This window comes from Amblyomma maculatum, chromosome 3, assembly GCF_055883805.1.
Source record: "Amblyomma maculatum isolate TAMU_Amacu chromosome 3, ASM5588380v1, whole genome shotgun sequence".
In the NCBI taxonomy this organism is placed as follows: Eukaryota; Metazoa; Arthropoda; class Arachnida; order Ixodida; family Ixodidae; genus Amblyomma; species Amblyomma maculatum.
In genome coordinates this window covers 170435796-170458053 of record NC_139346.1, presented here as the reverse complement: position 1 = coordinate 170458053, position 22258 = coordinate 170435796, and the positions used below count along the sequence as shown (strand labels likewise).

Sequence of the window (22258 nt, the reverse complement as noted above, 5' to 3'; positions counted from 1 at the left end):
CTTGAAATCAGCGTTTATATAGGCTCTTTCGGTTGTAAGTGCACCCCATCTCGCGAAAATATTTTATTTTTCTACCGCGTAGGCGGCAACCAAACTTAGAAGTTTCTTCAATACAAGCACAATCCAAAACAACAATACTTTAAAAACACGTTTTGTTTAATTGTGATTTTAGTCCCACGTCACCCCTTAGGTCAATGGTGAGCACGGCCTCTTTCCCAAGCTGAATAATAATTCCCCAAAATTTGATCCAACTTCGTGGAAGTCGATGCCATGCCTCAGCACTTCTTGATTTCAACCCGGTTGATTGGCTTACCTACTTTGCTGACCTGTTTTGTACCGCCTGACAACTCAATAAAACAAATGCCATAAATTTCCACTTTTTTTGCCTTCTCATTTTGAGCAAATTAAGACCTGAACTCTGCTGATGTTACTTTTGTGCAGGTTGTGCATTCTAGTTTTTTTAAGGTACATGCGATACTATGCGATCTCTTTATCATGATTATCAAAATATTTTAGTATTTGGTTCATGCGGTCTGACATGCCCTTAACTGAATGCTCAGTGTTGTCTACTTTTCCTTTGAAATTCACTATCTCATTTTCAGTTCAATTCAGAAAAAGCAGTACCTGCATCAATCAATGTTATGTGTCATAGTTGCAATGCTTTGGTAACTGCTATGAGATATCTGCGCTTTGCATGTAGGCCAGGTGAACGTTTTAGAAAGACTGGCAATTTTAGTCTTTCTCAATGCTTCACCGATTTTAAATGACTGTTGCATCCTTTACATTATAACACATTTTCAGCACCTTCTGTGCATTTATTGCAAACAATGCAGGTTTCTACATACTCTTATGATACGCACAGAGTGGTCATACGTAATCCAGTTGTGCAAGCACTATTACTAACTTAATCATGAGCATGTACTGACCAGTCGTTCACAGTATGCTTCATGTGTTGATGTCATCAAGGCATGCTTACTTGCGCATTCACATTCAAGCATTCCCCGAACTTCGTCACCAAGGCGCGCACGCTGCCAACAAACTCCTTGTTTACTGCAATGTGCAGGACTGTAGCCTTGCTCTTGTTTACTGCATTTATGTTGGCTCCAGAGTTGATCAGCAACTCTATAATCTCGGGCTTGTCACTGCAGTAAGGAGAAAACAAAACAACGCACCAAGGGACAGGCTGACAAAGACAGTATGCATTCATGGCATGCAACCTGCACTGCCCACAAAGTAGCATCCCTAATGAAAAGGCGTACTGAGCAGAGCTAAACCAACAGACTAGTGGTATAGGAGGCAAATGCACTATTTTCATGAATATTTCAGATTTCGTAAACAAGGGTATTGACTGAAAGTAAGAAGTAGCACAATTAAAATGTAATTCTGGTAACCGCACTCACTAATGCTTATCTTCTGGCAGCAAAGCTTCCTGATCCGAGCATTGTCCGAGCATTGTCCGAGCATTGCCTTATAAGAGTTTGGCTAATTTCATTTTCGCCCATTTGATGCATCGAATCAAACTGTATATGGTTCTCAAAGCATGGCAAATAGTACTCATGGGGTGTCATCACCTACAGTTATGTTTTATAGCCATAGCCCTTTAGAAGCATTTGGGAAGCAGCATTAGTGCTGTGCTACTTCGAAAGCAAAACATTGGCACTGGTTTGATCATGACTGAACTGCGTCAGAGGAGTGCTAGCTCGGTTTTAGTTTTGCATGTTTTTGCGTGATTTAGAGTTTGATTTTTAAATATACTCGTCGATACTTTTCAACTATATATACCATATTTACTCGCGTATAATCCGCACCAAAATTTGAAAAAAAAAAAGTGTTTAAAAAGTGGGGGTGCGGGTTATCTGCGAATTTCTTCAGGTGTAAGAGCGGTGGTCGGCTACATGGCAATGTGTGGGCTCCCTGTGTAGTACTATCCCCACCGTCATCGACGCTTGTCAAGCCGATGACGGTGTTGGGCCTTTTTTCAGGTGCTGTTCCAACCCAGTCAACCCAGTTTGCACTGTTGGCCTGCTTTGTTTTGGCGCCATGGGTGCGACTCGGTCTTTCAGACTTTCACAGCGAAAGAGAAGCTAAATATTATAGACACTGCCGAAGAAATTGCCAACGGAACTGCAGCAAAACAAGATGACGTCAACGAGTCATGCATTCGTGACTTGAGGAAGAAAAAAGTCTTGCAACAATGAACCAGACAGGCGAGTGTTTCGCGGTCCGAAGACTGGTTTGTACCCTCACCTCAAGACGCAGCTTGCCAAGTTCATTGAAAAGCAGATGAGTCGTGGCCATGCTGTTTCAACAGAGATGGCTCAAATGGAAGCCCTGAAGCTGGCCCAGGAAATGAACATTCCACGCGAGTTTCGTGCAAACCGTGGCTAACGTTTTCACGTTCGACTAGACATGGATTTTCGATGTGACGGCAAACAGCAATATGCAAGTGGCTTCCTGGTGCTTGCAATAACATTGTTGAGCTTTTAACGATATGTCATCAGACGATCGGAAGGAACACCTATTTGCTTTCTTTGGTGGAAAGTGATACCAGCCAACTTGGTGCATAAGAGCTTCAAAAATGCGCCATCAGTAACAGCTTGGATGGTTCTGAGGGCGACTACGTCTCTAAAAGTGGCGATGAAGCCTGGAATGGTAGCAGTGAAAGCGGTGACGTACGATTGCGAAACGCAGAACCAGTAACATTGTGGGTGGCAGTCATTTGAATAAATGTCCTGAAAATGAAATGATCACAGAGTGTGCAAACGTTGTATCTTTCTAGTGCTCTTTTTTCAGATAAACGCGCGGGTTGTACATGAGGACTTTTTTTGCGGAGTTCAAAGTTAGGGGTGCGGGTTATATGCAGGGGTGGGTTATACGCGAGTAAATACGGTAACTTGACACTGCAGCATAAAGTTCAGTTGTTGATAACAACTATCTTATTAATGGTAAATAACTAAGAGTTGCCATTAGTTCTGTGAAATTATATTAGACATAAGCTAATGAACAATATAAATCTTGTGGCTACCATATTCAACATAAGCTGCGTAACAATATTGTTACGAAGCGGCAAGCCGATGAAGACAGGAGACAGAACATGACTGATGACGATGGTAGATGACATTTAATGAATGTTCGCGGGCCTAGCGCGAGCGCTCCTGCCCGCGCCACTGCCCGCTTCTTCTTCCTTGTCATCCGTAACATGACCCGGGGCCACCGAGCGATCGTCCCGATCGTGGACGAGGAAGTTTAGCGATGTTAATGATTTTATGGCATGATGATGGGGGTGTCTGGATGCTTGAAGAAGAAGAGGAAGAAGGAAGAATAGAACGGCTTGCCGGTACGATGTCTGATGCGTGGGTGATCCGCCTCCCTTGGAGCTGTCAACCATCCGTCACCAGAGTCCATGGGACCGATGGCTCAAGGTCACGTCGGGCAGCTTGGGCGGGGGTTGCGTGTTCGTGTCCATCGGTTCCATCGGGTCATTCGGGTCTTTCGGGTCCTTCATCTCGGTTCTGATTGGTATGTCTGTTCTCCTTGTCTTCAGGTCCGGGCTGGGGGCTGGGCGGTGGTAGTTGTTCAAGTCTGGGCTTGAAGGGCTGGGGCGAAGCTGCTCGGCGATGTCCCTGGGCCCTCGGTGATGGTCCCGGCTTGAAGATGGCGTCGATGCTCCAAGGCGAGGATGGGGATGCCGTACTCCGCACCTCCAACCAAATGTTACGAAGTGGCAAGCCGATGAAGACAGGAGACAGAACATGATCGATGACGATGGTAGATGACGTTTAATGAATGTTCGCGGGCCTAGCGCGAGCGCTCCTGCCCGCGCACTGCCCGCTTGGTCGAAGACAGACACAGAAGGTTCTCTACTTTTTCAGTGAGTAGAGTTAGCTCTACTCATCATTTGTTGGAGTAGAGTTGACACTCTACTCCAACCAAAGCTGACATTCTTTTCAATGAGAACGTTGTACATGTTGTTTTAGGTCCCTAGTGCCTTGTGCTCTCAAAATTGGTTCATTGATGGTGATGCAGCCAATAAAGCCTTGCAGCCTAACATGCTTGCCAACCGGACAGAGGATACTGTCTTGGTCAGACCTTATGGCTATTTCCACTGGTTGCACTGAAGCAGGTTTTCATGCTCCGCGATGACAGATTCCGAATTTCACTGGTCGACCAAGGCAGATTGTCCATACTCTGAAGCTGATTCGCTCTGTTTGGGTTTAGGTTGCTCTGTTCCAATTCGGGCTCCCAGCCCCAGTCAACCAGTGGAAATTGCCATTAAACAAGCTTAATGAGCATGGCAGCAGTCATATAGTCATGGTCAGCCACATTACAACCACGTCTTTGCCTTATTGTGTGAGGAAAACTGCGAGCTTTGAACTTGCACTCTCCAGGGCAACCTCTAAGTGAGTGAAACTTGCTTCCTGTATGAGCAGATTTGTCTAAAGTATACAGCCCGCAGTAACTGGCCGAGCTGTGGCACTATATTGATAGTAGCGATTGACCGCCAGTGCCGATGTGTCAGAGGATAAGGCAGCATGTCAGTCACGCTCTCATGAAGTGCCTCAGTACCAGAAACAGCACAACAGTGTAAATAGTATAGTGTGCTTCTTCACCTTCACAAAACCTCTTGTAGTGAGCGCCAACTGTAGCAGCACATGCACTCTGGACACTGCTGTGAAAGGCTCCATACTTCTGACCGAGATAATACATGACTGTTTAAATGCATCCAAGTGAAATGCACTTTGCTGTTGCCCTTTTGTTTCTGGTGACTGCTGCCAACACACACAGAGTAAGAGTAAAAAGAAGAAAACACCCACCTATAAGCAGCGTAGTGCAGTGCCTTGTCTCCATCCTTGTCTTCTTCCTCAAGGTCAGCTCCAGTTGCCACCATCATTCTGACCACGGCCTCGTTGCCCAAAAAGCAGGCAACATGCAGAGACGGTGTTTTCAGCTTCTCTCTTGCACAACTGCTGCCACTGCCCTGTACGAGAATTTTTGGATATTCTTTTGTTATGTCGGCATTTATACGACACGCTTTCGAAATGCCTCCTCTGTTGATAACTACACAAACCAGAAGTTAGCATACCTGAAAATATAAAGACTACAAAATGCACAACAAAGCTTTAAAGAGCTGAAATACATTTGTATCATAATTAAACGAAGAATGATGATATGAAAACAAAGAATTTTTCATTCATTTAGGTTTGGTTGGAAAAATGTAACGCGCAAAAGAAGTTAACATAGTAGTTACTTGTTCTGTCCTGAAGTTAAATGACCACATTTCTTTGAGCTATTCTGCTTACCTTTCATGCGGAAACAAGCACAGCTATCTTACCTTCTTACCTATGCTTATATTGCTTGATATGGACAACATAAAAGATATCCAATATAAAACATGATAGGCAACAAAAATATAACCAAAGAATGATATCCTGAACAACAAGCTTGTGTATATATCAATTACATTTCCAAGCTATCATTCACAGCTCTTACAGTCCTATTTCTGCTAGGGATATCTCATGTTGAATTCCAATGGCAGATCCGGATAAAATTTTCTGCTTTGTTTGGGGCGATCATTCAGGGTGGGAATGAGAGCTGTCTGTTCTAATGGCAGATTGGGATCGCATGTTGTTCCGAACAGCTCGGTGGAGCAACTATATTTGCTCTGCCGAAATAAGAGAATTTGGCTGGAAGCCCTTATGACATTTTTCTTGCTTTCACTTCTGCTCCATGTGTCAACCGACGCACTCTCGCTTCCCGCCGTTGCTCCATAGTTGTCTAAGCAGCTGTGGATGACGTGAACGCTGTATCTTTTGCTTGCTGACCTCCAAGGATTGAACTTTCATTGCAAACTTCTTGAGGTAAAAAATCTTGTGCGGCGGGCTGCATAGAAATCATCGGATAATCTTCCACGCAAGGAAGGAGTGAAGCCGCTGACATGCACTGCCATCAGGCAAATCACTGTGGGCAGCTGTCACAGTAACGCAAAAGCCGTGGCTACAGCATATAAAACAGCATTTGGGCTAAAACATATCGTACTAAGTAGCCTGGAAAAGTATCGCCTGACCAAGGCCACGGCGCATATTGGCTGTTGTTTCAAGAGTTTGCTTATATATCTGTCATAACCTTTTCTTTGATCTTAGCCTTACAAAACAGGTCATGTTAGCTATACACATAATTCTCAGTGTTGTCTACGTGTACGCTACAGCAGCAGCAACGCAACGAAAGCCCACAACTAGCCATGAAAACGTAGATATTCAAAGCATATTTTTTCGTATTTAGGTCTAATAAACAGCCCTGCATCACAACCGATGTGAGAACAGTGTTTTTAAGCATTCTTTATGTTATTTGCATCACAACGAGCGAGCCCCTGAATCAACGTAGGGAGGAAAAACTTGCATTCACTTCACTCGAGATGTCGCAGTGCTACACTTGATGTCGGCAGCTTTTTCAAACGACATCTCTGCCACTTCAAAGACATATGTTAGCTTCGATTCAAGATTTGATTATGCTTTATCAGATACCTAAATATTCACGCAATTACAGATACGCTTGTTTTGCCAACATTTGAAAAGATGTGCTCGCAAGTTAGAAGGCGGCCATTGCAAAGAGCGGAGCCACGAGAACCAGTTCTGCATGCTGATTGGCTTACATCTACTGGGGAGCATGCTGCCATGGGAGCGAACGCATATGGCAAATTTGGAAAAAGAGATCTCCACTGGAGCGATGTGATCCGTTAGTGATCTGGTCAAGCGCTCGTGATCTGCCACTGGAATTCAACATCAGTCTAAAATGATGTGCTCTACAAAACTGTTCTCCCACAGAAATAAAAAAGCAAGAGTTCAGAACTTCCTATCAAACTTACCCTGTTGGACTCAATGCCGAGTAATTGGTGAATCATATCTTCCAGTCCTTTAGATGCCTCATCACCTGAATCCGAGTCGCCTTTTATAATGCAACAAAAATGAAGAAAATGAATATCCCATATATGCATGGCTTCACAAGAGTTCCAAGATGAGCATATGAATCACTGACAAACTTCAATCTCTTTGTTGTCTTTGAGTGTCTAAGCTTACTGCACAACAACTCAAGAAGCAAAAATGACCTTCATGTGCTACAGAGACATGTCTATAAGTGGTTTCGCCAATACCCAGCTGGATTCTTCGCGCTTCCAGACCTATTGATTACTTGTCACAGTGAACTATTTTCCTCAATACTAATACTGACAGTGGTTCATACGCGCTTTGGCACATATAATATCTTTAGCCAGTCAGCACTGGGCATATCATTCTGCTTTATACCGTCTCGCCAGATACATAGTTAAGGCAAAAATTGCAGGGCAGAGGTACAAGCTCAAATGGCTGCTTCATTAGACATATATGTAAGTAGCTATTTCAACAGTTAACACAAAGAGTCCCTCTTCAATCATACAAAACTGTCATAGAGGTTTGGTCTAAGCCTTAAATGAAAGCACCGTGACAGCTGAACAAGTAAGTAGTTTATACAGCACATAGCTACAAGTCATATAATCACTTATGCACTTCTGATCATAAACACATGCTTTAATGCCAAATAAATCATATGCTCACCGTCTGAACTGCTTTCCGAGCTGTCAACAGCCTTCACACATGCTGGGTTGTAGCACCAAGATTTTCCATCACTGAATTTCACGTGCACGTCACCATTGCTGTCCCCTTTCTCGACTGTACCTATTTTTCCAATGTACTGTGCAAGCCAAAAACAAAATTTTGTTGTAGAGTTTTGCTGCTTACAAAACAGGTTCTGACATGTTCACTACAATTATTCCCAATCATATTAGTCTATCTGTTGCACTTCAAATTTCTAAAGGACACAGAGACGGTTTTCAAATGTGCTAATACTGTAGATTTTTGAAGTAGATTATTTGCTATTGTGTTTGTAAAGTTATCTTTTCGATTATGCACAAAAAACTGGAGCAATCGCTGACTGAAAATGGACCATTCAAATCTCCCTTGTACCGCGCGGTCACTGCGAGGAGGACAGCAGAGAGAGAAACCTAACTCGTGCCGTCCAATGTGACGTCATTTTGAGGAGCAGAAGGTATTCCGAGCCACCCGAGGAAGCTTGCAGCACGCGTAGTTCCTCGCCTTGCACGCGTTGCGGACGAAACATGTCAACTTAGTCTTGCGCACCTGATCCAACACAGCTCTGCATGCGTTCGGATGCACGAGCACCTGTGGCCGCAATGATCTTGTCTTCCACCGTTTTTCGCAATGCCAAAAGCTCGAAGTGCAATGGGATGCTGCTGAGAAGAGAGATAAATTCAAGCCAGCCAAAGGAAACATTCTGCTCGAAGCATTTTCGTAATTGACTACGAGCAAAGTTTAAATTGTTCCTAATGCGATTTCTATAGGGCTTTGTCAAAAAGGCAATTGGCTGAACCGCTACGCGGCTCTTTCGATTCTCATACAAAAGAGCCATGACACTCACCATTCTCAAAAACCATGTTTAAAAAAAGAAGGAAAAAGGAGGTAAAGACTTACAGTTGTGACTGCAATTTCATTACTTTCCGACAGTTCAGGTCTCCTTTGTATGAAAACCATTGCGTTAAGTGTTGATTGCGATTAGTTTACGGAGTGCAATCTCTCGATGAGACGGGCAGACAGCATTGATGCATGGTTGTACTTGCGTGTCTCGTTTTTTTGCAGAAGGATACACGCTACAGCTTCTGCGCTAAACATTGCACAACTCATCAGCCGCACACGCTAATGATCCTTTGTAAACGGGCAGGTGATTAAGAACCCACTGTTGTGTCACAAGTTGTAATGGCTTTACGAGATCTTTTCCCGCACGGGAATTCATGCTCCCGCATGGTTTCCACGGGCATTATTAGAAGATGAAGCATGTACTGCTCAGCTGAGCATAGGTGCATCCAGGTCGGGAGTGCATTGAGCGAGGCTTTGCTCGATACATCCAAGCAAGCAATCAAAGAAGTTGTTCATATGCGGCCTCGTGATTATGCATCCATTGCTGCCTCGTCATGAATAATATTTATCAGATTTGCACGGAAACATCTTAGATAGTTCTGTCTTGTTTGGGGATGTAAATTTAAGTGAGAAATGAACCAAGATATGAATGTGGTAGAGTTGCGCAGCTTGGCTTTTAACATACGTCAGCCGTTAATTCACTGAACTTATACCACGAGTGTTCCTTACGCCTGCTCAACATGCGATGAGTCAAGCAGCATTCTGCGTGGGTTAGACTTGGCCTCCAGCACAATTATAGCTCCGTGAATGTTTCACATGCTTTGCAGAGCTTGACAACTGCGCTTAGCTCTTTGTTCATTTGCATGATAGCAACTTTGTACTGCTTCGTTCTTTCTACAAAATTCTTAGCTTCCTCAATGTACGGTGTCAGGAATTCGAAGCATGAAATTTGGTACATCACGCCTTGGGCACTCTTTTCAGAACAATGATTTTCTGGGTAGGGCAGAGGTAGATGGTGGTAGTCGGCTTGTGTATTGTTCGCTGCCTTTCCTTCTCAAGAATATGGGCGCCAAGGTTTCGCTGAGGGCCATTAAGTTTTACTAATAAGGACATGCACTACATTTCAAAATGTCTTGCTCGTAACCCAGCAAGTTTAAAAGTTTAATGCAAAGCCCAAGCTCATAGATGACCTCCGCTCTCCACAATAGAGATGCTGCACCGTTTGTGGTCGCATCTGGTACGAATACATATAGTGAAATTCCTGATGTTAATCGAGTGGAAATAGTATGCTGTGACCATTTTTACGACACCACGGAGAGCTGCGATCGGCATGCACTGCAAAGCCAGAGCCACATGGGCACCTTGCCCTGTCCTTTGATTGTCGCCACGCGACGTCTTGGCCCATTACAGGTGGCGGCACGACCCGCGGTGAGCCCTGGGCGTCGGCCGTGTATTTATATTTGGTATTTGAGTTCACAGCATAAAAACAAACTGTAGATTGCTGCTGAAAGCCTGATTTTTACTAAATGTGTTGCAGTGTCACTTTAATGTATAGGGCGCTTCTAAAGCAAGAATGCTGTTCAAAATACCAAAACACCATCTCGTGACTGACAGTTTGAGTGTGCTAATAGCAGAGCTAATAAATATGGTTTTAAAGCCCTATTTTGGTATCTGGCTTCCAAGCAAATCAAATTTAATTCGTACTACTTGGTGTTTCAAAGAGGGGCAATGAGAGGAAAAAGCAGATGCACAGTGCAATGAGGGCAATATAACTTGCATACCACCAACCCATGTTTGGCTTCTACGTCATCTCCAACAGCTCACAACGACGAGAGCACATGCTAGTTAGTCCAGTAGCTGGCTCCATATTTGCATCACACTGATGCTAAATGACTGCCTCTTCGCCTTGGTCCCGAAACATAAGCCAGTCCCTCAACACAATGTAGGTGCAAAAACTGTTACCATAGGTACCAGAGCATGGCACCTCGTTGCTGAGCTGAAGTTAATGCACTGCACTGCCTTTTCTGTGCCGATGCAGATTAAAATAGAATTAACTGCTCATGCATTCATGATTACAATGGTCGGTTGTTTCCTCAAGTTTAAATATAGATGATTTTGACAGTACCTAGGCGCTACATCGATATAGCTGCAGTTTTAAATCAGGCAAGTTCGGATTAACAAGCTGCAGTGAGTGGTCCTCTAAAAAATAGACGTTGATTTTGGAGAATGGCACCAACATGAGGTTACTTCATAACTATCACTTCAGACAATGAGTGGTGTGAGAAAAGTACTCCAGTTGAGTGCGCATTAATGGAATAGCATATTCGGTGGCTTTGTGCTGGCATGCGACAACAAAGAATGCTGCTCAGGAAGGGTAACCAAAATGATATTCTTACATTATCCATATAGGACACATATCCTCCATGGCCCATCTGCAGTTGCTTTACCCTGTGCTTGTCACTAATTATCTTCACTTTCTGCCCGGCTGAAAATATCGATGGCTGCAAGAGGAAAAAGAGAAATCACAAAAAATAAGCATCAGCCTATGGAAAATTCAGCAAGACAAGCATATGAGTGCATACAAAGATTGCCTCAATTCGAAGTAGCCATCCACAGTGGCTGTATCCCCAAGGAAGGAGCGTGAGTATTGTGAAAGGTAAAAGAAAATGCATAGACTGAAAAATCTTTTTCCAGCAGGAGTATTGGTCAAATGGTTGTGGTGCGCCCTCTCAGAAGGACATGCTTCTGTCCAGTGGTTTGATACATCTTTTGCCTGTTCCTCCTTGACTCATGTAGTTGAATCACAACTTAATCAATAATAAAAAAATACCGATTGTAACAAGGAATTACCCACTAAATAGATTGACTGCTACTTTGCCGTTAGAACGGTAAAGAAGCCCGAATTTTTGTGCAATTGAGCCAAACTTGAAAATGCCTTCAACAGCACTTTTCTGTCGCTTAGTGCCGTTATACAGACAACATTTCTGATTTACCTTTTATGAACATTCGAAATGGAAAAGAAAAGCAACTTTTTTACATCAAGTGACGGAAAGTGAAGTGACTTCAATGTTTTTGACGAATAATAACAGCAAAGCTTCTGATGTCGCTGATATCCAGATAACACCTGTAAAATACGTAATTAATGCGATAGTTCCTTGCCTTTGTAAAGAAGACAAAGAATAAACAACACTGCAGCATCGCCATCACCATCGCTGGTCTCCGGCGCCCATCTCTCGCGCTGAAGCTGTGCCCTGCGGCTGGCAATTCGATCCTGCTGTGCCCGAACTACTGGCAGCGCTAGACGTTCGACCAAACTATTAAATCCACATTTCACCTTATCCATATTTTCAATCTGGAATTGTCCGTGCAGTATGCAGACGGCAATTAAGGTCACAGTTATATTCGAGAAAGGTGATAGATATGTCAAATTATTATCCTATATAGGTTCAGCTGCTTTTTCAAAAGGTCTGGAGAAATTTCAACAACGTCTGTCCTCATTTGCTGACAGTAATAACCTCATATCTTCAGCCCAATATGGTTTTTGTAAGGACGCGGGATCGAGGGCCGGGGGCCGCTTTTCGATGGAGGCGAAAAGCAAGGCACCTGTGTGCTGTGCGATGTCAGTGCACGTTAAAGAACCCCAGGTGGTCGAAATTTCCCAAGTCCTCCACTACGGCGTCTCTCATAGCCTGAGTCGCTTTGGGACGTTAAACCCCACAAACCAACCAACCAATCGACAGAGCTCGCACTCCTAGCCCAAAAAGAATTCATTATGGAGAGTTTTGAATGGCAAAGCATAGTTCTTGGACTTTTTTAGACTTCTCGAAAGCCTTTGATCTCATTTACCACAAGATTCTCATCAATAAAGTTAATTATTATGGCCTTAGAGGGGCAGCACAAAATTTAATTGCATCCTATTTGCGACACAGATCTCAATTTGTAATGACTGGATGACAGAAATCTTCAGTAATGTCAGTAAAAACAGGAGCACCACAAGGTAGCATTTTAGGTATTTTTTATCCTATACAGAAATGACGTAGTCCGTCTCCATGAAACTGCCCATTACATAATCTACGCAGATGAAGTTTATTTTTTGCAAACAATGCATGTGAAGATTTAGCTAATCAAGCGAATGTGGCGCTGTACAAAATAGATGCATGGGCTCATAGTAATTTAGAACTTAATCTTGATAAAACTAAAGCCTTACTATTTCATCCCATCACAGAAATATTCAGTTGCCGAAAATTGTGTTGAACAACATCAACATTGAAGTAGTAAAAACACTCAAATCCTACATCAAATATGACATGAGATGAACACGTGAAAAACATCGTTATTAAACCTTCCAGGACTACTGGCATCATACGCCGCCACTGCCATTATCTCCCAACCTCAGTGGACTTACTTTTATACAATTCCTTGCTTCCTTCTTCATTAAACTACACATTTCTAATATAGTCCACCACAACAGCAGCAAACATGACCAAACTCTCAGTATTGCAGAAACGAATCCTGCTCCTGGCATGTAAAGTTCCGCACCGATCACACACTGCTGGCCTTTTTAAAAAGCACCACATAATTCCTCTCACGCAGCTGTACATTTTTAAACTCTGTCGCCAATACAAACTAGAATCGGTTAAAGGAAAAGATTGTTTGACTAATTTAGCAGGATTCCAGCAAATCTCAACTACAATTATGACGTATGTTATTTAGCACCATGGAAGGTTACCAAATGCCGAGCTAACTATGGAAAACAGATGCTGAAATATTCATTGCCGACAATTTTAAATCAGATCTTCATGGAGGAAAATATTGACATAGCCAGAATATGTTTAACGCAATTGTGCGCTGTGCTTGAATCATAATTAACTGTCATTTTATAACCTAAGTCGTCGTTCTGTTTTTACTTGCTCTCGAGTGTGGTGTAGTTTAGCCAACATGCGTGTTGATATGTGTATTGCCTTGATTGCACGCTGTTGTGTTGGACTGTGTGCGAGGGGGTCAGGGCTCCTCAAGCTGTTTTTACAGCTTTTTACCTGGCCTCCTAGCAACAATCTTTCTTGCTGCAAAATAAATAAATTTCAAATTTCAAAAGCATCCTCTCTCAAAGTTAGAAAATGCATGCAAATTTATCATTTATTATGCAGCCCCAATATATTTTCAATCTTCACAACTACACGGCTTGAATTCCACTCACCATGCTGCCACCTAATTGCAGGTCTCTCATAGAGCGCCGCAGCATCTGCAGAAGGCGATCGGCAAGCTGCTCGGGCACCCCACTGTCAGTCGCAACTTCTCTCATTCTTGAGCCTGAAAAGCACAATGGGAACCCTGCAACAGCAGCAGCAAAAGATTTCGCAGAAGGAGCATGCTACAAGTCTGATCGTGTATAAAAAGAACTTGCACACATCATCCTGTAATCGCTTTTTTCACAAGGTGTGGCACCCTCTGGGGAGTGGTTGAAAGTTCATCTGCTAGTGGTAAAGCGTCTTTGGGAGACGTAACCGCCGGCGAAATGGCAATGTGTGCACTTGACAGCTACTGTCATTTGTCACATACGCCTGTCACAAATATGAGCTGAACATGGCCCCCAAAATCAGCTACGGCAGCGCCAATCGGGGAGGCCAAGAACTGCGCATGCGCAGCTGGGCCTGGTAATTCGTTTTCAACCAGGCGAGAGATACGCATGTGGAGAGCGGCATTGTGAAAAAAAGGTGAATTGAATGGCAAGGTGTTATTTAGCACACCGTCTCCTTAATACATACCCAACAAATAAAATTGTCAAACGTCTTAGCGTTTAGCATGTCTCCATGATATGGCACATAGGAAAGCGTAGCTCATTGAACATTGTGTCTTAATAACAGGAAAATGATAGTTCAGTTTTACTTCAACATTAATAAGGAAAAATCTCACACACTATAATAGTCACGACTCACGAGTGAATTGTTGAGCTGAAAGACTCTGAATAGAGGCGTGCAGATAATACCCCTGTCAAGTGTGCAAAATAAAGTGCACTTACGGCGATTGCCACTTATGAAAAGTGCACTCTACCGCTGCTAAACTGCGTAACATAAGTGCATTTGCTAAAGTGCGCACTCAGGGCAGAGGGCCTTCACAAAACAGACTTTAACGGCCGAGTGCGTAGCCTCGCCCGTAGAAATTTCTTCGTCACAAAAGTATTATGTAATAAGATATGTATACATGTTGATTTTATGTGCTTTGTGTATATTGTTACGTACTCAGTACGTAACGGCGGTGTTTATTTATAGTCTAAGCGCTGCAAGTCCGCAAGGAACACCAGCACACACCACTGTCGCTTCTGTTTCCTCTTCTTCCCTTCCTTGACGCCCCGAAGCACGTGACAATATTTTTATTTGAGGAATTGTTTTATAATAGCGACAGGCAAAATATCACATAACAAAAAGACATGATGTAGCCGTGTATACAACTCCCATATTAAGCGTGGTGCATAACTGCATGTGCATGGTGTTTGTTGATGTAGGGCCTCCGAACCATGATCCGGTGTCAAATTTTAAGCATTTCTTGTGTGTTTTACTAACTTAAAAAGCAGTTCTCTGAACGTCACACTTGGAGGTTCCAATTTCTTTTTTAAATAGGTTTTTCAGGTGCAAGTTTCGTACCAACGAGTGCTATTGCGAGTGCACTCCGCTTTCCCATTTAGCACTGCATAGCGTAAAGTGACTTTCGAGTTTCGAAATGCACTCCTCGTAAGTGTACTTTAACTTGCACGCTTGACTGGGGTATAACACGCTTTGTAGTATACAAGGGCAAAAAGTGCAATCATGATAAGCATAGTAAATCTTAATGTGAGCTAATACACTAACCATCTTCATTAATGCATCAAACTTCAAGAAGGAATAAATTTAATTTGGGCTCCCTATGTTTGGGACATTTAAAGGCGATCATGAAAATTTTTCCAGACTCAACTGAGGTCACCATCCGAACGCCTCGCCAGTAATGACAGGCAGATAGGATTGAACGTCCAGGCCGTGGCAGAGATGAGCACCCTCACATCATGGGTGCGGAAGACGTTCAGCACCACTCCACTTTTTCCCACGCACTAGAAAGAAGAGGGTAAAAGCGCCATCAACTACTTACAGCCACACGCATGCCATTTCCCAGGCTGCCATTATAAGCATATAAAGACAGTTAAAGTAGACAGAAAGAACGCAATTTTATTTTTGGTGTCAAAAATGCTGATTTATTCATACTGCTCAAGGACCAAACTTAGTGCTATCAGCTAGTCAACAAATAGTTTCATGTTTGCAAATCATCATCACATTCTAAGCCTTCGCCAAAGTTTCGATAACTATGTGATGTCACTACACGTACTCCATGAGTTCTGGCAATTGGACAAAAGCCAAAACATGCCTTCTGTTCTCAAGAAACAGAGTATAGTCCCCGCTTTAAATTAGTCGTTTTCAATCATCAGTTCTCTCTTGAAACATAATGCATTGTGATTATTTTTTATTTAAGGTATGTCACTAACACAACTGACAACCTTCCAAGTTGAATGTTAAGTAAAAAACTTTCTTGATTACAGCACATAACAGACAAGTCTAGTTATAAGAAGCCTCAATAGATGGCACCAGCTACTCCAAAAATGGAATAAAGTTACGGCAGGGAAAGCAATCCCTAAGGCACACCATCATGAAGCGGGACTATATGCCGAAAAAACTGAGATGGACGCTCTGCCATTGCAGACCTAGCTTCGTTGCCAAGATGCTGCAATCATGTGCAACGACACTTACCAGATTAATTAATTAAAGGAAAACTGGACTTGACTAACCCATTTCAAGGAATTTTTATACTGTCCGCCTCCTTTCAAAGCAGCGTGAACCAAATACCCACATTATTTACTGATGTTGCTTTTTAGATTGCCGCCCAATTTTGACTATTGATAAATGTGAAGCGTACTCTGTATTCATGGAGTACGTGTTATTCACGTGTGCAAGGTAAAAGCACTCAAGTTACCCTCAGGTATTTTGCCTGGATGGTTGAAATGTAAAATCCCTATCACCCTTTTTATTTATCCTTTCTACACTTCATTTAGGTGCAGTACACTCTCACAAAAATCTGAGGGCTCACTGGCATTACTTAGCAGCCCAAAGGTCAGTAAAGGCATTAGGATGTTATTCACCACATGCCGCCATACAACACACAGCTCATTTAACACAGAGAGTCAGCAATTACACTTCTCATGGATTCCACGTAGCCACCGTGTCCATCCTGAAGCTTTTTCATTTTTGGTAGATCATCGATGATGGTAACCATATCCCCCGGAAAAAAGACAGGCACCTGAAAATGATGTATGCAATTGCAAGAATGTTTGGATATGAGAGTTTTCATTTATAAGACATGCAATACTTATAAAGTTAAATAACGTTAACACCTCCCATTATATACTGTTCCAATATGCCTTCGATCTTTTGCTCACTAAAGCATGCGAATGCTGGATTTTTCTTAATGTTTCTAACCAAATCCAAATCCTTGCTTAAAGCTTAGAACAAACCACCCTCCCCATTTTACTGCATCGATGTAGAGCTAGCTCAATGTATTGATCATTCAACGCCCCCCCCCCCCCCCCCCCGCCAAAGAATGATAAAAAAAAGTAGCAAGCACTTACATTCGTACAAATTCTAACAAAAATATACTCGAATGAATACAGAATTAGAAAAAATTCAAGGAAGAAAACGGCCCCACATCAATTTCATGAGAATACAGCAATGCTCAGGAGGAATTCAATGTTTTTACATTTCTCATGCGACACATATCACAAAACCAGTTTTTATCACACAAAACTTACCTTTATTTACAAAACCTCCAATGACCATATGCCAGTATGAAAAGTTGTGCATTGGCAAGGAGGAGGGAGTCTACATTCCCCAGACACTATCTAAAAGTCTGTCAGTCTTGTTTCTCAGCTGTTCATGCGAGATCCGAAGTGTCATCTCGCCAGTTCAAGGTCAGCAAGTCGGCCAGAGGACACCTCGAGTCGATTACTATGGACTTGGAATCAAAAGTGAACCCTGCTGCATGCTAAACATTGCAACAGCACTCCAAAGTAATAGCTACACGGCTCAAATGTTCGCACTTTTGCAGAAGCAATTATGCAGAAATACGAATAGAACTACTTGCTCACAGATTAAAGTGAAATATTCAGTTATGCTCACCGGCGATATTTGTGTTTTATATCAGCCCACTAATATCTCTGTGGTCACGGGAAACAGTTCTCGCGGAGTCGATCTGCACACATAATTCTACTGCACCAAATATAGATGTACTCCAGATGAACAAAAACTGAACTTTATGTTCTTTCCATGCACGAAGGCTACTGATTACTGTAGGCCTCAGGTATGTGATGCAGTTCTCCTGCATCTCCTGCTGCCCTCACACAATTTTCTGTTACATTCAGCCTTTCACTTAGGCAATGCAGAGAGGGAACTAAAGGTACCTCATTAGATGAAGCCGAAGTGGCCATTTTAAGAAGTTTAATAGGACTTTTAGTGTGGCAGCACTGGACTTCACACCATGTGATTTCATATTCTTAAAATGTTGCAAAAGCTGATGATTGGTCGAGAGGGTAACGACACAATATAATGTGAACAGTGTGCAGAAAGTAAAAAAGGAGGGAGCACCACAAACAGAAAAGAGAAAATTCCTGTGAACATTCACTATTATAAACAAATAAAAAGAAATGAATATATCATTACAAGGATACTAGTGGACTGAATGTGGCTTTTAAGGTTATTCATATGATGTATGCTGTAGTAAATGCGTCAAAAAGTTCCAATGTATGGGACCCGGAAAAGCACATCATTGAGAACCTCATTGATTAGTACCCAATTCATTTGCGCAGTGTTTTAATGAAGACAGCAGAGTGGACAAAATGGTTTTTACAATAAAATATGCTAACACAATCCAGTCACTTCGTTTTATATTTGTTCTATTTTGCACCACAGATTCTTAACTGTTTTGCATGGCCTGGTCAAAGCACGCCTCTATAGCTATGTGTCCTGGCCCTACTACGCTTAACGTGGCAGCCCGTGCATGCACAATAACGATGGCATCACACATTCTGGAGACACTGCTATTTACTTATGTGTTGCACTAGCGGCAGTATAGCATGCACAGGCAACATTCCGCCAAATTTCAATCGGTTACATATCTATATATGCTTTCCCTTATTTAGAGCCCAGGCCACACACGTTGCACTGACAATTGGGGCTAATACATAATGAATACCGTCTAGAAACCAATCATGCCACAACCACAGCTTTCCGGAAGACATACAGTGTTGCCTAGAAACCAGCACAGCCTAGAAACAGTTCTTCCCAGATCTGTGCTCTTCAGAAGCCATGCAGTGCCCCCTGAAGATAGATATCTTCCCTGCAAGTAGTGCTGTTCAGACATCAGTGTAGCTAATAAACAACTGCTGTTCGGACAAAAATGCTCCCCAGAAATCACTCGTGGCAGGAAACCAATAATGCCAAAAACCAGTGGCCAACAAACCTATGCTAGGCAAATGAGTGTTATAATTGCAGTGTTCTTTGTAGCCAGTGATGCAAAATAACCAGTGCTGCCCAGAAACCACTGATGTGCAGAAACCAGTTCTAAACCATTCCTGTGCCCATAAACTGCACCTGTGCTTCATGAATGCAGAAGCCACTCTGTGACCAAGAGCCACTCCTGTGAAAAGTGCTCCTGCACCTTATGTGCCAAAATTAATTCTGCATCTTCTGTGCCCAGAAATATCTTATGCATTCACCTCCTGTATGCAAAAACTCCTCCTGTGCCTCATTTGCCCAGAAACCACTCCTGTGTCGAGAAACCCCTCCTGCACCACTTGTGAACAAAAGCAACTTCTACCCATCCTGTGCCCGGAAACCACTCCTGCATCTCCTGTGCCCAGAAACAACTCCTGCACCTCCTGTGCCCAGAAGCAGCACCTGTGCAACTGTGCCCAGAAACCACTCCTGCACCTCGACCCTGTGCTCATAATACACCTCCTGCGCCCAAAAACTGCTCTTGTGACCAGAACCTGCGCTTGTGCCCAGAACCCCTCCTGCACCTCCTGTAGCCAGAAACCTCTCCTGCACCTCCTGTGCCGAGAAGCTGCTATTGTGACTCCTTTGCCCAGAAGGTGCACATGTACCTCCTTTGCCCAGTAACCACTCCTGCACCTCATTTGCCCAGAAACCACTCCTGCACCTCCTTTGTCTAGAAACTGCTCCTGCACCTCAGGTGTCGAAACCACTCCTGCACCTGTGCCCAGAAACCACTCCTGCGCCACTGTGCCCAGAAACAACTGCGCATACTGTGCCCAGAACTACTGCACCTCCTGCGCCTAGAAACTGCTGCACCTCCTGTGCCCAGAAACCACTCATGCACTTCCTGTGCCCAGAAAATTTGCTCCTGTGCCTCCTAAGCCCAGAAACCACTCGAAACCATTAATGCTCCCCTGTGCCCAGAAACCACACCTCTGCCCAGAAACCACTCATGCACCTCCTGTGCCCAAAAACTACTTTTGTGCAGAGAAGTCACTCATGCACCTATTGTGCCCAGAAACCACTTCAGGCATTCCTGCACCTGTTGTGCCCAGAAACCACTTCTGCATTTCCTGTGGCCAGAAACCATTCGTGTACCCAGAAACCACTAATGCACCCCTGCACCCAGAAACTGCTCTTGTGCCTCCTGTGTCCAGAAACCACTCCCGTACCTCCTGTGCCGAGAAACCACTCCTGCACCTCCGGTGCCCAGAAACTGCTCTTGTCCTGCACCACCTGTGCCCAGAAACAACTCCTGCATATCCTGTGCTAAGAAACCACTTCTGCACCTCCCATGCGAAATACCATTCCTGCACCTCCTGTGCCCAGAAATCACTTCTGCACCTCCTGGACACAGAAACTGATCTTGTGCCCAGAAACCACACCTGCGCCCAAAAACTGCTCCTGTGTCTTCTTAGCCCAAGCCGTGTTTACATGAAGGCGACAGTAGCGCATCGTATCGCATCGCATTTAGTAGCGCCTTACGGTAATGCGATGCGACAACGTTTACATGTAGCGGATCATCTCTAGTGTGGTGATGGCGGAACGCAGTGTCGCTTATTGAGATTGAGAGGGGTAAGTCGACTTACCCCTCTAAATCCAGCCCTGCTTGGCGCATTAATGCGATGCACTTTCCTAGCGCATTACCCCTGTTTACATGAATGCGATGCGCTAGGAACCGGTTGCGATGCGATGCGCTAGCTGTCGCATTCATGTAAACACAGCTCCAGAAACCACTTCCGCACCCCTGTGCCCAGAAACCCCTCTGCCCCGAAACCACTAATGCACCTCCTGCGCCTAAAAACTGCTCTTGTGCACAAAACCCCCTCCTGCACCTCCTGTGCTCAGAAGCTGGTCTTTTGTCTCCTTTGCCCAGAAACCACTCCTAAACCTCCTGTGCCCAGAAACCACTCGTGCACCTTCTGTGCCCAGACACCACTAGTCCTGCACCTCATGTGCCCAGAAACCACTTCTGTATCCCTTGTGGCCAGAAACCATTCCTATGCCCAGAAACCACTAATGCACTTCCTGCACCCAGAAACTGCTCTTGTGCCTCCTTAGCACAGAAACCACTCCCGCACTTCCTGTGCCCAAAAACCACACCTGCACCACTTGTGCCCAGAAAACCACTCTGAGCCGCCTGTGCCCAGAAATAACTATCTCCTGTGCCAAGAAACCACGAATGCACCTCCTGTGCCCAGAAACTGCTCATGTTCCTCATTTGTCCAGAAACCACTCCTGCACCACTGTGCCCAGAAACCACTAATGCACCTCCAGTGCCCAAAACTGCACTTGTGCACAAAAACCACTCCTGCACCTCCTGTGCCCAGAAACCACTCCTGCACCTCCTGCACTCAGAAACCACTCCTGCACCTTCTGTGCCTAGAAACCGCTTCTGCACCTGTGCCAAGAAACTACTCCTGAACCTCCTGTGCCCAGAAACTGCTCATGTACCTTCTTTGCCAAGACACCTCCTGTGCCCAGAAATTGTTCCTGCACTTCTTGTGCCCTGAAACTGCTTTTTGCTTCCTTTGTCAAAAACCCACTCCTGCATCACTGTTCCCAGAAATCACTCCTTTACCCCCTGTGCCCAGAAAGTGCTCCTGCAACTCCTGTGCCCAGAAACTGCTCCTGTGTCTTCTTTAGCAGAATAACCACTTCAGCACCACTGTGCCCAGAAACCACTAATGTGCCCATAAAGCAGTTATGCACTTCCTGCATCCAGAAACTGCTTTTTGCCCAGAAACCATTCCTCTGCCCAGAAACCACTGATGCACCTCCTGCACCCAAAAACAGCTATTGTGTCCAGAAACACTCCTGCATCTTTTGTGCCCAGAAAGCACTCCTGCAAATCTTGTGCCAAGAAATCACACCTGTAACTTTTGTGCCTAAAAACCACACCTGCAATTATTGTGCTCATAAACCACTCCTGCCCCTCCTGTGCCCAGGAACTACTCATGTGCCTCCTTTGCCCAGAATCCACTCCTTCACCACTGTGCCCAGAAATCACTCCTGCACCACTGTGCCCAGAAACCACTAATGTACCTCCTGACCCAGAAACTGGTCTTGGGTCCAGAAACCACTCCTGTATCCTCCTGTGCTAGAAACTGTTCCTAGAACTCCAGTGCTCAGAACCCTCCTGAACCACTGTGCCCAGAAACCACTCATGAACTGCCGGTGCCCAGAAACTGCTCCTGTGCCGCATATGCCCACAAACTGCCCCTGTGC

General features: G+C 44.1%; 1 protein-coding gene across 7 annotated transcripts in view; it reads right to left on the bottom strand.

Moving 5' to 3' along the window:
* The window catches only part of LOC146196878 (E3 ubiquitin-protein ligase MIB2-like), a 121520-nt gene that overhangs the window by 25075 nt on the left and 74187 nt on the right, over positions 1-22258 (bottom strand). For all 7 annotated transcript variants that reach the window (XM_084598571.1, XM_084598570.1, XM_084598574.1 and 4 more), the window contains 8 exons: positions 16677-16781; positions 15411-15543; positions 13660-13772; positions 10859-10963; positions 7587-7722; positions 6863-6942; positions 4815-4978; positions 977-1142 (listed from right to left, as the gene is read on the bottom strand). In XM_084598571.1, the coding sequence (XP_084454697.1) occupies positions 977-1142; positions 4815-4978; positions 6863-6942; positions 7587-7722; positions 10859-10963; positions 13660-13772; positions 15411-15543; positions 16677-16781 (1002 nt within the window). The remainder of the gene's footprint in view (positions 1-976; positions 1143-4814; positions 4979-6862; positions 6943-7586; positions 7723-10858; positions 10964-13659; positions 13773-15410; positions 15544-16676; positions 16782-22258) is intronic.